The 14,312-nt window shown below is 35.3% G+C and overlaps 1 protein-coding gene across 3 annotated transcripts in view; it reads right to left on the bottom strand.

Moving 5' to 3' along the window:
- LOC150101224 (tRNA pseudouridine(38/39) synthase) overlaps positions 1 to 14,312 on the bottom strand; it is a 328,838-nt gene that overhangs the window by 97,927 nt on the left and 216,599 nt on the right. For all 3 annotated transcript variants that reach the window (XM_090401407.1, XM_090401406.1, XM_090401405.1), the window contains one exon: positions 6,422 to 6,555. In XM_090401407.1, the coding sequence (XP_090257533.1) occupies positions 6,422 to 6,555 (134 nt within the window). The remainder of the gene's footprint in view (positions 1 to 6,421; positions 6,556 to 14,312) is intronic.

A 14,312-nucleotide genomic window follows, 5' to 3' on the forward strand; every position in this document is an offset into this window, starting at 1 on the left:
TTGGAAAATTTCTTTTGCATCTACTCTGGATAATCCCTTCAGTAACTTATGTTTCTGTTGTATCCAGTGGCGTAGCTAGAGCTTTTGCTGCTCGGGGCAGTCCCTGAGTTTGCCACTCCTCTCAATACACACCAAAAATATTACAAAAAGTCAAAACGACATATAGGGAAATAAATTAAAACTCTATGTTTATTTTTTAAGTAAAATTTAATTTCAACATTCTAAAATGTTATTTTTCTTGCTTTTCTGTTAGCAAAATCATCGATGACATTAGCAAAGTCTGCTTCATAGTAATGTAGGTAATTCTTAATCAATTTTATTTAGAAAAATTCCTCTCACAACTAGTAATTACAGCAATTGCGAGTTAAATTTGCAGTAGTATTACAATATTTCGAACTGAGTTCTCAACACTGTATTAATTGCAAAAGTTCAAAAAAGGTTCCAAGTGCCATTCTGGGCTGGCTGTTCCCCCTCAGACCCACCCCCAACTATGCCACTGGTTGTATCCCCTCCTTTCTGCCCTATTAGCTAATTTTGTAACCCCCAAGATTTCCGCTCCCAAACCATTCACCATTTTATCCCCTCAGTAACTTATGTTTCTGTTATATTCCCTCTTTTTTACCTATTAACTAACTTTGTAACTCCCAAACCTCCTTGCCGACCTGGTTGGTCGATTGGTTAGCGTATCCGTTCTCCAGCCAAAGGCTGTGGGTTCAAATCCTGCCATAGGCTTGGATGTTTTTGATTGTTTGTAAAAATACTAATGGTAGTGGTGGATAGCATTGTGGTTCATTGTAGTTGATGGATTGTGGGTGGTGGAGATATTATTATTATTATTATTACATAACACCTCCAGGGAGTCCAAAGACTCATCGAGGGAGGGCACCTACTCTACAACTCTCTGTCTCCACCATTCCACCAACCGCAACTACCTTAATCATCTACACCAATGTCATCTACCACCAACCACTACCACTAGCATCTTCACAGACAATCACAAACATCCATGCCCATGGCAGGATTCGAACCAGCAGCCTTTTGACTGGAGAGTGGATATGATAACCACTCAGCCAACCCAGGCCAGCATCTTTTTTTTTTCTTCTTTGTTTGCTATAGGTCTCACGGACTATTTAGCCTTAGGTGGAGAATTGTAGAGTAGATGTCCTCCCTCAATGAGTCTTTGGACTCCCTGGAGGTGTCAAGTAATAATAATAATAATAATAATATAAGCCATTCACCGTTTTTTTTGGTTACTCACCTCTGAATCCTCTACACCACTTTCACATCCCCACTGACCAAATCTATGCACCATCTATATGTGACTGTACCAAAGCTTTATAAATAAGGATAATCCAAATGAGATAATCTAATGATGAATTTAGCCAGTTTTTTTAAGTTCTTTGTCTTTATTATTAATTCATAGTTCCTTTTTTATTGTTGTTTGAATAGTGTTTTATTCTATTTTACACATCTGTGTACATTTACTGGTTCCTAATTTTTGACATTTTCAGTCTGCTACTATTTTCATCTCCATTCTTAGGTTTGATACCAAATAAAAAATAAAATAAATTTTTATCCTTATAGATTTGTTATACAAGTGCAAGATGTTAGATATTAATATAAGGTTAATGAGTCTTTTGTAAAAAAAGTTGGAATGCTAGTCATGGACTGTGAAACTTAGCTTGGTTGAATGTTAAACTACTTAATTCAAACAACATCTTGTTTTAATATTTTGATGCTTCTAGTTTTAGAAAAAGAATAAGGATTGTATACATAAAATTCATTCAGTATCATATTGAATTTTATCATAAATGATAATATGAGATAAATGCAACACCTTATAGAGAAATATTTATTTTAATGGGAGATTTTAGTACTAAAGTTGAACATTACTTTGAAAATATGTCAAATGCCAGGGACGCATTCGGCATGGATAACAGAAATGAAAAAAGAAGTTTAAAAAGGGAAAAAAAAAAAAAAATTAACTAGTTGTTGCAAACACTATGCTTTTCAAAGGGCACTATGCAAATATACATGTACTTCCTCATGCTTCTCTGCTAAAAACAACATTCAGTGAAGAATGTTAAACTGTTCAGTCCTGAATTGGACTCAAAACTCATACTTCTTTCAGTTAAGATACAGATTAAATTTAGGCACACAAAATAATAATAATAAATAAAATAAACAAATAGAAAAATAATAATAATTAATATTTCAAATTTTATCCTTGATAACTTTAAAGTTGAACTCATATCTAGAAACAATATGAAGTGCAGAAAATCTGCAAAGGGAAAACACAAACAATACTGCAAACAACTGCCTAAGACAGCCAAATAAACTGTGGATAACTAATGAGATTTTGAGACTTTTGGAAGAAAAATAAATACTAAATATGCTTAAATCATCACAAAGGTTTTGGGTCATCCCAAAAGTAATGTTGTTTTTAGCATTAAGTTTTGAAAGGATATAAAAGATAAATCACTTGCTAATTTGATCAAGTATATATTCTCTATTTGAATCTGTAATGCTCTTCCAATGTTGTGAGAGCTTCTGCCATTTCTATAGAATTCAGGAGGTTTGGAGGCAATGAAGTTGCATAGGCTCAATTTCAGTGACTCTAATGTATCGTATTGTTTTTCATTGATGAAATGTTGTAAACTTTGAAATAAGTGGTAATCTGAAGGTGCAAGATCAGGAGAGTATAGAGAATAAGGAAGCTTTTCCAAACCGAGTTCCTCAATCTTCGTACAGGTGATTCTTGCACTATGAGGGCATGTGTTATCATGGTGAAAAACAACACATTTTTGATTGACCAGAGAACACCTCTTTTCTTTCAGTTTTTTATTCAGTCAACTGAGTTCTTTAGTTGTGATTTTTTGATTTTGTGGCAAGAGTTCAAAGTGTATAATACCAGCGATATCCCACCAAATGCTTAACAAAACCTTCTGAGCATGAAGGTCTTGTTTTGGCTGAGGTTTAGCCTGTTCCCCTGAATGAATCCACTGCCTTTGGTGCTTAGCATTCTTGTAAAGTATCTGCTTTTCATCATCAGTGACCACAGGACTCAAAAAAGGAAATTGAACCTCTCAAGAATGAAGAGCAGTGCAGATCTTGTCGCATGCTCTTCGATTGTTGTTCGTCAGTTCATGAGGAACCCGCTTGTCGAGCTTAGATACTATTCCATGTTCTTGAAGATGGTAGTGAATGGTTGATGAAGATGAATTAAGTTCTTGTGCTAAATTTTCAGAGTTGCATTGGCATTTCTTATAATAGCAGCTTCCAACATCTCAATTATTGAAAGAGATGGGGGCGTCCAGAGTGAGGGGAGTCTTGTTGAAATTTTTGGAACCATCGCCGGCACTTTTGCACATTCAATACATTATCGCCATACACTTCTTGCACGTTTCTTTACAGTGTTAGCAGCATTGTTGCCTTTTTTGAGCTCATAAAGCATGATGTGCCTAATGTGCTCTTCAGTGACGACCATAGTAATAAAGAGTTATTTAAGCAATAACTTATGTATGATGTTCTTGTAAATGGAATTCCATAGAATGAGGCTGCTTCAGCTTATTAGTACTTATAAAGCTTGAAAAATTCATGATTAAACAAGTTGAGACATGTTTGAACAAGTACAGTATAAAAAACATTATTTTTGGATGATCTGATATAATGACAGTGTAAGCAGAGCTCATTATAAAAGTTTATAAAATAATATTAATAGACTGTATAAGAAACCAAGACTATAAAATCTTTACAAAACGGTGCAAACGGGTATGTAAATTATATTTACATACCCATTATTTCTCCTCTAAAGCCTCCGTGTCTCAGTTGATATAGACAAAGCCCATTGGTCAGAAAGACCTGAGTTCTATTCCCGTCCATGATGTGAGGAACCTTTCTTGCTCTCTTTCAATGAAAGGTGAGTTAGCCAGTCTCATAGAGAGGCAGGGATTTTTTTCACCAGGAAACTTGGGTTTTTTTTGTCCCCAAGAACACGCAAACCGGCCCTGTGAACATACCTGAATTACAGTCAGGAATACTTAAGACCAGCCATAGACCTGATTCTGTACCACTGTGCTGTACCTCCTCGTAAAAAGAGCTCACGGCCATTGTATCATCATGGTTTATTTATAATTTGTAAATAGGGAAACGAACTAAATAAATAAGAATCAGAAAAAGTTAATTATTATATGTAGTTTTACAGGCTTCTCTGTTTTTAGCCAGTTGAGTTATTTCTCATGGAGAGAGAGTATCTGTGCTGATACTCCCTCTCCATGAGAGAGAGAGAGAGAGAGAGAGAGAGAGTTTCTCCAGCACAGAGTCCTGCTCTGAATGTTGTTGTGAACCTCTGGGAAGAATTAGAACAATAGTTGAGGAAGACCAACTAAACAATTCTGGCAGTACGTTAAGCACCTTATCAGCACAGATACTCTCTCTCTCTCCATGAGAGAGAGAAAAAATATTCAAAAACTCTGGGTTGGCAGAAACCAGAAGAATATAACAGGAGATTCACATCCATTTTGAGTACTCTCATATCTCTTGATGCCAGTTTATGTGGGCTTCCTGACTATTTCATAAGTTTCTTTGCACCACTATATTTTCATGTTTTAGTGATGTCAGTTGCAGTTGGTCTCAGATGCTTGAACTGTGCTGCAACCATACAAACTGAAATGGCAGGCTATGATGATATGCTTTACTTGTTATCCCCTAAACAAAACTTATTTTTAGTTAAGTATAAAGAGCTAATAAGCTTCATTTCGGCAATGAAAACATTACTTAAATTAAGGGGATATTAAATCCCACATAGTTTTAAAACCGAATAAGAAACTCAAAGATAAGAATCAGAGAGTTTCCTGCCGAATATAGTGAACTATAAAGTATCGGCGAACACTAGCGTTAGCCAAATGCAAGTGATCCTAGTACATAGTACAATACTGGGCAGCTCGTTGCAAAGGTGGAGGAAGAAGTTCAGATCGCTATTCTTAGGTATTTTCCATAATGTAAAAACACATTTCCTAGGAAATGTATGCTGTTATTACATTATGGAGGGAGGTCACTACCCAGACCGGTTTCAGCCTTTTTTGAGGCTTCATCAGTGAGCAGCTAGACCTAATACCAAAGTGTATAGCGAAGAGAACTTATGTACTTTGCGAACGAGTTTCCCAACAGGTGCAACCATTAAGTTACTTAAGTATAAAGAGCTAATAAGCTTCATTTCGGCAATGAAAACATTACTTAAATTAAGGGGATATTAAATCCCACATAGTTTTCAAACCGAATAAGAAACTCAAAGATAAGAATCAGAGAGTTTCTTGCCGAATATAGTGAACTATAAAGTATCGGCGAACACTAGCGTTAGCCAAATGCAAGTGATCCTAGTACATAGTACAATACTGGGCAGCTCGTTGCAAAGGTGGAGGAAGACGGTGGTTGCACCTGTTGGGAAACTCGTTCGCAAAGTACATAAGTTCTCTTCGCTATACACTTTGGTATTAGGTCTAGCTGCTCATTGATGAAGCCTCAAAAAAGGCTGAAACCGGTCTGGGTAGTGACCTCCCTCCATAATGTAATAACAGCATACATTTCCTAGGAAATGTGTTTTTACATTATGGAAAATACCTAAGAATAGCGATCTGAACTTCTTCCTCCACCTTTGCAACGAGCTGCCCAGTATTGTACTATGTACTAGGATCACTTGCATTTGGCTAACGCTAGTGTTCGCCGATACTTTATAGTTCACTATATTCGGCAAGAAACTCTCTGATTCTTATCTTTGAGTTTCTTATTCGGTTTTAAAACTATGTGGGACTTATTTTTAGTATTATAGTGTAACAACAGTCAATTAACATGCATTCTTTTTTGCCTTTAAATCTTTGCATCAGTGATTAGTCACTGATGCACATTTATTTATTTAGCATTCAGCATTAGCAGTACAATACAGAATAAAAAAAAAAAAAAATGAACAGAAATATAATATAAAAACTACAACTGCATGTCTATGTTTCTGATCCATTTTAGTGCTGATGGTGCACGTGGGGAAAATCAGCCCAATCACCTCAATAAGCATGCAGGTTGCATTCAGCAGTGATGAGACAAATTGTTTCTTTGTTTAGGAGCACCACAGTCACATTGAGGAGAAAGGTATTTTCCCCACTAAGTCTGCACAGACTCCATGGTCCACAATTCACACATATTCCATGGATCACAATTTTGGCTTCCTAGTAGTGTGCCCTGGATAATTCTAAATTAGCTAGAGCGAAAGCTAGTTGCCAGGCTATTCAAGGATCTCCTGGCTATCATCATGCATATCAAGAGATTAAAGAATAATGCACAATATTAAAGAAAAGCAGGGGATACGCAAAATTTTGCAACATAGTAATTACTTGAATATATTAATTATCATGGAAATCAAATGACTTACTGAAGTGTTACTTCTTCAATATTCACACTAAGCACTTTACGACAGAAATTATCAACACCATTTCCAACATCCATTTTGCATAAATTCCTGAAATCATGATCGCCAATCAAATGATTGCTAGCTTCTTTCATTTTCTATTAAAAAAGTTTAATTAACAGTTATGATTACTTTCCAAAAACAATTTAATTCTTTAATAATCCAATCACACACAGAAAATTTTGTACGTATTAGTATATTAATTACATATAATGTACTGATCAGGCATGTACAAAAGCATTTTGTTTTACCTTAACTACACTGATTATTACAATTAGCAAGTTAAAAATCTTCACTCCCATCATTAGCAAACAATTTTAATACGATAAGTTTTAAATGCATTTGATGCCTAGGTAATTTATTTATTTATTTATTTATGCTTATGGCTACATGAAAACTGGTAAGTGAAAAGTACAATCACAATTTCCAGAAAAAAATTATGAAAATCTTAATATATAAAAGTTTATTACATAAAAGGCACAACCTGTTTTCTAAATCTTCGCTTTTTTTAAAAAAAAATATAAAGCAAAAGTAACTTGTCATAATTAAGCCAGGAACAATTATCGTCCTGCTGCACCAAGTATGACAAGGCTGCATGTTCTCAAAACACTTCACAACATAAAAGTAGCTGTATCCGAGGTTTAAGTGGAGAGCAGTCGTGTCTTGTGTGAGAAAACTTGATCCATTAGAGGAGGCCTGTTGCACACTGTATCATCATCATCATCCTAGGTAATTAAGGATTCCATACTATAAACCAATGCCTCAGCAGATCAAGTTTCAAAATTAATTATTAATTAGATAGCTGATAAATAATTATAATCATAGCTTACTATGGGCCTATTTATCAGACTGCTATTTATCTGACTGGTATATAAACTCTTTTCTTACTTTTTTTTTTTTTAATTAAGCAAATTCTTTGGAGAAAATAGTTCCACTATTCAGATTGCAGAAAGATGTAGAAGTTACACTGCACACAGACAGAAATATGCAATTTACAGAACAAAACCCTACATATTTCAGACCTACATATGCCAAAGAGCCAACAGTATAGGGGAACCAAAATTGCATAGAATTGAAGATGAAGGTTATGAGGCTGTCATTAAGTAACATGACATCTGATCACCTTTAATTCTGAGATAACCAGATGTTTGACATAACTGGATAAGTTTTAAAAGAGGTATACCGTGAGTAGACATATCGATACAAAATTAATAATGGAAAAAACTCACGTACAAAGATTATTTAATAGTATAATTTTCGCCTGTGTGTCACAGGCATCTAAACTGATCATGATATCAGAAACGTACAAATGAAGATCTGAAATTTTATTTTTGAAATCCAAAGTATTTTTTATATAAGTATCAGTTCTTCTAGTTGATGAGGAGAGTAAATTTGATAAAAATTTTGAGATTTTGTAAGTGGGGGCAACCTATACAATCTACGACTGGTCTTAACGGAATGCCTGGTTTATGAACTTTTGGAAGACCATACAATCTAGGTGGATGACTAAGTTTTTTCTTTTGATCTTCATTCCATGTAGATACATTATCTATAAGAGAATTAAGTCTCTTCAATTGACTCCGGGTAGGATCCGATGTAAGAGACCTATAAGTTGAATAGTCACGAAGTGGAAGGATAAGGGAAAGGCTGTAGTGATTCAAGATAGGAAGGAATATGAGAGAAAAATGTCTCTTTTACTTCACGACTATTCAACTTTTTGATATCATGATCAGTTTAGATGTTGTTTCTTTATTTACAAATGTGCCTCTTTTGGAAAGTATTGAATTACTACAACAGGAATTTCCTTCAAACATTGTAAACATATTTGATTTTGTAATAAATTCTGGTTATTTTTCCTTTAAAAATAAGTTGTATCAACAAATTGAAGGAACAGCAATGGGTAAGCCTCTTTCTTCTGCTATCTCCAATTTCTTTACGGAACATTTTGAACAATGTATCTTTGACAACATTTCTCCCAGAACTACTCATTGGTTCAGATATGTGAATGACATTTTTGCTGTATGGAATGGATGAACTTCAACAATTTCTCATTAAGTTAAATGCATTTCATCCTAGGATCAAGTTTACCCTAGAAGTAGAATCAAATAAGCAGTTAGCCTTTTTAGATCTTCTAATTCTTCGCCAACCAGATGGTAACCTACATTTCTCAGTTTATAGAAAGAAGACTCATACAGGCAATTATATCCATGCGGAATCTCATCACCATCGCAGTCAAAAGGCAGGAACTATTAAAACACTGGTTCATCAGGCCCACTCCTTTTGTTCTTCAGACGATCTTTTACAGAAAGAACTACAATATATAACTTCTTCCTTTCTATCTAATAGTTATAAGAATTGCTTCATTAAAAGAACTTTGAGTAGTTTTAATATGTCTTCCTCTTCAAACACAGAAGAAATAACGGGCATTACTATCCCTTATGTACAAGGCATCAGTGAACGTATAGCAAAAGTTTTAAAACCACTGAATATTTTTGTTGCCTTTCGACCGTTTAGAAAAATTTCCACCTTTCTCACTTCTCCTAAGGACAAGCTTCCACATCTTAATCATCCAGGTGTCTACCAGATTCCGTGCTCTTGTGGATTATCTTATTTCGGACAAACGGGAAGATCTGCCTCTATTTGGCTAGAAGAACACCAATCTTATATTGAATACTTTAAACCTGAAAAGTCTGAACTTGCAGAACATGCCATCTTCACTAGACACAGAGTTCACTGGAGAAAGACAAGAGTTCTTCACAAAAGTCAGTTTCTCATGGAACGCCTTTATAAAGAAACATGTGAAACTCTACTTCATTCTCCTAACTTAAACAGATCCGACAGCTTATGTCTATCCCCTTTATGGGAGATAGTACTTTACAAATCAGCTAATCTTTCCTAACTTTTTATTGTATAGATTTTTTATTTTTTTATTTTTATTTATTTATTTTATTTTATTTTATTTATTTTTTTAGGAAAGTTATTGACCTTTTTAGTTATCTTACACCAGTTACTTAGGTGGCGCTTTTTGGAATTGTCAGTTATTGTTTAATTTGAGCTTAATGTACTGAAGATGCCTGTGACACACAGGCGAAAATTATACTATTAAATAATCTTTGTACGTCAGTTTTTTCCGTTATTAATTTTGTAACATAATTGGATGGCAATTCACTGTTCAGATAATCACAACAAGGAACAAACATCAGAACAATAAATTTCCAAATTTCTGATGTCATGTATGGACGACAATCCCATAATTATTAGATTGTTGAATCCCTATAATTTTAATGATATGTTGAATGTAAACTCAGCATTCAATGTGTCAGCCAACAAATGGCAGTTTTTACATATCAGTTACATATTAACTGATTATAATCAGTTAATCAATCAGGTATTGGGAGACAGATATTAGGATGTCGGATATCATGTAATTCATTTTACAAGTGTGTATAGGCAAACACACACATATTTATTTAATTTATATATATATATATATATATATATATATAAAAATATTGCTGCTGCAATTGCTTTTGCTGCAATAACTGCAGCAATCCTAAGAGCATACTTTTCACAAGCATATGATAGCAATGAATGGGAATTTTGGACTATTCTTCCTATAGGCATATGATGAGATCCTAGACTGTTATTAGGGTAGATGTCCCTTGGCCCCACCCAATGCTCTAGTTTCATTCTGCAGATGTTCAATAGGGTTGAGTTCAGGACTCTGTGGAGGCCAGTCAAGTGTAGTGATGTTCATGTCCACAAGCTACGCAGTTACAACAGCAGCCTTATGACACGATGCATTGTCTTGCTGAAAGAGATAATGATCAGCTCCATAGAAACACCACAATGTAGTAAGCATTGCATTGTCCAGAATGTTCAGATACTGCTTAGAGTTCAATCGTGGCACCACAAATATAGGTTCGAGAACAAAACAGGATCACACTATCACTCTGCCACCTCTGAATTTCCTAGTTAGGGTTATGCATTCTGGTAAAAGATATTTGCTGGGCATCCACTACACCCATATCTGTCTATCTACTCAGTAGAGAATGTAGAATGATCTGTCGCTCCATAACACAACTTCCCAAGCTTCCATGTCAAGCTGTACATGCTCTTTACACTACTGAAGATGACATTACATGCGGTTCAGATATTGTGGGGCTTGCATATTGTGGTCATACAATGGAAACTCATACTGTGAGCTTCAGTTCTGAATGTTTTTGTGTTTTTGTGATACATGTTCCAGTCAATGCCAGAGCTCAAATGATGATTTTTTACATATTATCCTTAGTAGCAACCTATGGTCGCATTCAGTAGTATAGTGGGTCATCCACTGCAGGTAGCACTTACAGTTGACTCTGCGCTTCCATCTTAGTATGGTGTCACTGATTCTTGACACGAGATGGCCCAATTTGTTAAACAGATTGGCAAGCAACATGGCATCCTATCGCAAAGCCTCTTTCAAACTTCATCAGTTCCCCTCTTGCAACGATTTCACCCATAGTGTTACACTGACTTGGGAGCATTATATTCCTCCAATTTATGCAGGCTACAAACACTTGACTCGTTACATGGCACAGTGCACCTTGCCCAAAAGGGGGGGGGGGGTCTGCTGACTTCTTTCCAAGAAGTGCATGTATATATGTATATTCCTTGGCTTTTAAACATTTAAGTTTTTACTAATATATATAAGTAAAACATAAATTATTAAAAGCCAAGGGATGACAATAAAACTACAACTGACCTTTGAACAACATGGGGATTAGGGGCACCGATCCCGCACACAGTCAAAAAATCTGTGTATAACTCTTGACTTCCCAAAAACTTAACTACCAATAGTAGCCTACTGTTGGTAGTTAAGTTACTGGGAAGCCTTACTGATAACATAAACAGTCAACATATATTTTGTATTTTATATGTATTATATATGGATTCTTACAATAATGTAAGCTAGAGAAAAGAATCTTATTAAGAAAATCATAAGGAGGAGAAAATACATTTTCAGTACTGTACTGTATTTATTGATACCATAAGCTTACATTTGTTTACAAGTTGAATCGTCTATCTGCCAGTACCTACATCAATATTGTCTTATATGATCAGATACCTTTTGTATCTTATATGATACAAAACACTGTACACATTATGCATATTACTAACACTAGACATCAAAAATGAAAAGATAATGTGAAAAAGAAATTCATATTTATTTAGAGATATAACAATTCATATGAAGCAGCAGCAATATGATTATTTTATGGTAGCCTAGCCTATACACTAATGAATGAATTGTTATAAAATTTTTATTTTACGCTAATTAATTAAATTTAACTATAGTCATCCCTCGACTTGCATCCATTCGAGTTACACCCTCTCAAAGATATCTCCATGATCCCATAAGGGAATAAATAATTTTTGACTATACTTTCAAGCAAGATGCACGCAAGCATAAGGTAAAGCATGCACAGTGGCAACAGCGATTTCAGTGGCAACCACCCTCGGCAGTTGGCACATGTCTTCAACAGCTCCTCTGTTGATTTTGTGTTTGAGAAATGGGTTATTTGTGCATTTATCATTAAATATTTTGTGATGTTTTGTGTAACATAGCCCCTACATGCACAATCAAAAAACATAGTGAAGAATCACAGAAAAGGAGGCGAGCAATTGATCTTTAAACGAATTTGCAAGTTATAAAGCAACATGAAGCTGGTAAGTCCGTCAATGTGATCGCACATGACTTCAGATGGGCTCATTCTACAGTGACAACCATTTTTAAAAATAAGGATAAAATTGTAGAGGCTGTGAAAGGATCTGCTTTCATTAAATCGACAATAGTGACGAAGCAACAACAAGGTCCTATTGGTGATATGGAAAAGCTACTTGCATCATGGATAGAGGACCTGAACCAAAAGTGCATACCCCTTAGCACTGTGACCATAACCACTAAGTCTCTTAAACATGCTGAAGGAGAAAGCAGAACCTGATTATTACTATGAATTCAATGCTTCTTCTGGTTGGTTCATGAGATTCAAAAAGCGTTTTGAACTGCATAATGTATGGAAATCTCAAAGTGCTGAGAAGGCTGCCAAGGAGTTTGTGGAAAAATTGAATAAAATTATCGGTGGAAAATTATTTGCCAGAGCAAATATTTATTATGGATGAGACATCCTTTGTTTTGGAAGAAAATGCCTGAGCAGACATCCACCCACAAAAAGCTAAAATCTATACCTAGTTTCAGAGCTCTTAATGTCCATATTATGATTCTGTTACAGGTAATGTGACTGGATATAAACTGAAACCATTTCTGATATGGCACAGTGACAATCCATGAATCTTCAAAAACCTTAGGAAGCATACTCTACTGCCAGTTGATTATCGGAGCAATAAGTAGCGGATGACTCAAAAATTGTTTGAGGATGCCTTAATCAACTGTCATGCAAGTGAAATAAAAAGCTATTGTGCGAAAGAAATGTAGACTTTAAAATTTTATTAATTCTAGATAATGCTCCAGGTCATCCATCTTATAGCGGCAATCTGGACCAAGTTCAAGGTCATGTTTCTCCCTCCAATCATTACTTCATTGATCCAATCAATGGATTAGGGAGTTCTTGCAGTGTTTAAGGCTTATTATCTAAGCAGAACTTTTTTATAAGCCACTTCTGCTACTGAAGGAAATGACCACATTCTCAAGCAATTCTGGAAAACATTCAATGTTTATCATGCTATTAAAAATATTGCTGTGGCTTGGGACGAAGTGACCTCTCAATGTATGAGTGGCATATGGAAAAAGACATTAAAAAGGTCATCATCATCATCAGCAAATTCCTGCCATGTACCCTCAAGGGGTGTACAGGATATGATAGTACTACATGAAAAATTTACATCATTACTAACTTTCTATCTACAATTTTCCTTCAAATCAGTCTGTTACTTGTCAAGACTGCAACATTATCAGATGTTATATTTCTATCGTCTAAGGCACTTTGTACTGTATCAATTCACCTATATCTTGGTCTTCCTCTGGGTCATTTTCTTGTCAACCTGGCAGAGAACACTTGTTTTGCTAATCTTTCCTTGCACATTCTGATTAAGTGACCATACCACCTGAGATTAGCTCTGCTAACGCATTCCTGGATGCTGACAATGTCAAGTTCTTTCCTAATATCCACGTTTTTAATATGATACTGCCATTGATAGCCATCTGTTCATGCCTCTAATCTTTCTCAGGAGTCTCACAGTCTCTAGTCTGTGGTCAAGTGTTTTACTTCTGACCCAGCTCTCAGATCCATAAGTTAAAACTGGTTTGAACACTGTTTTATATACAGCTAATTTAGTGTTGCGAATAATTTCTCTCTTATTCCATATGAATTTATTCAATTCACTTCCTACACTACCAGCTTAGTTGATTCTGTTGTCTATTTCCACATTTAATTTACCATCTTCACTAAATCATGCCTAAGTAGCTGAAATGTTTTACTTGTTCCACAGGTTCTCCATTCAGAACGCAGTTGACATTTTCAACGATTCTGCCTATTTTCATCATCTTTGTCTTTTTATTGCTGACCTTCATACTATATCTATTACAACAGTCATTCAATTCATTAAAAAGGTTTGTGCATGATTTTGGAAGTTTGTAATAGTGGGCCTAGCAAACAATCTGAATCTCGAAGTGAATGATGACGGCATAATTCAACTCATAGAAAGTTCCCCTGAAGAGTTGACCAACGAAGAACTGGTCGAACTGGAGGAACTTTCCTCTTCAACTGTTAAGAGGGAAAAGGAAGAGGGAAAAGAGAAACAGGAAGATGTAGTTTTTACAGTGAAGGGACTTGCAGAAATGTTCTTTGCAATT

This window comes from Typopeltis vanoorti, chromosome 12 (assembly GCF_054136105.1).
Source record: "Typopeltis vanoorti isolate ZY-2024b chromosome 12, IOZ_Tvanoo_1.0, whole genome shotgun sequence".
Taxonomy (NCBI): domain Eukaryota; kingdom Metazoa; phylum Arthropoda; class Arachnida; order Uropygi; family Thelyphonidae; genus Typopeltis; species Typopeltis vanoorti.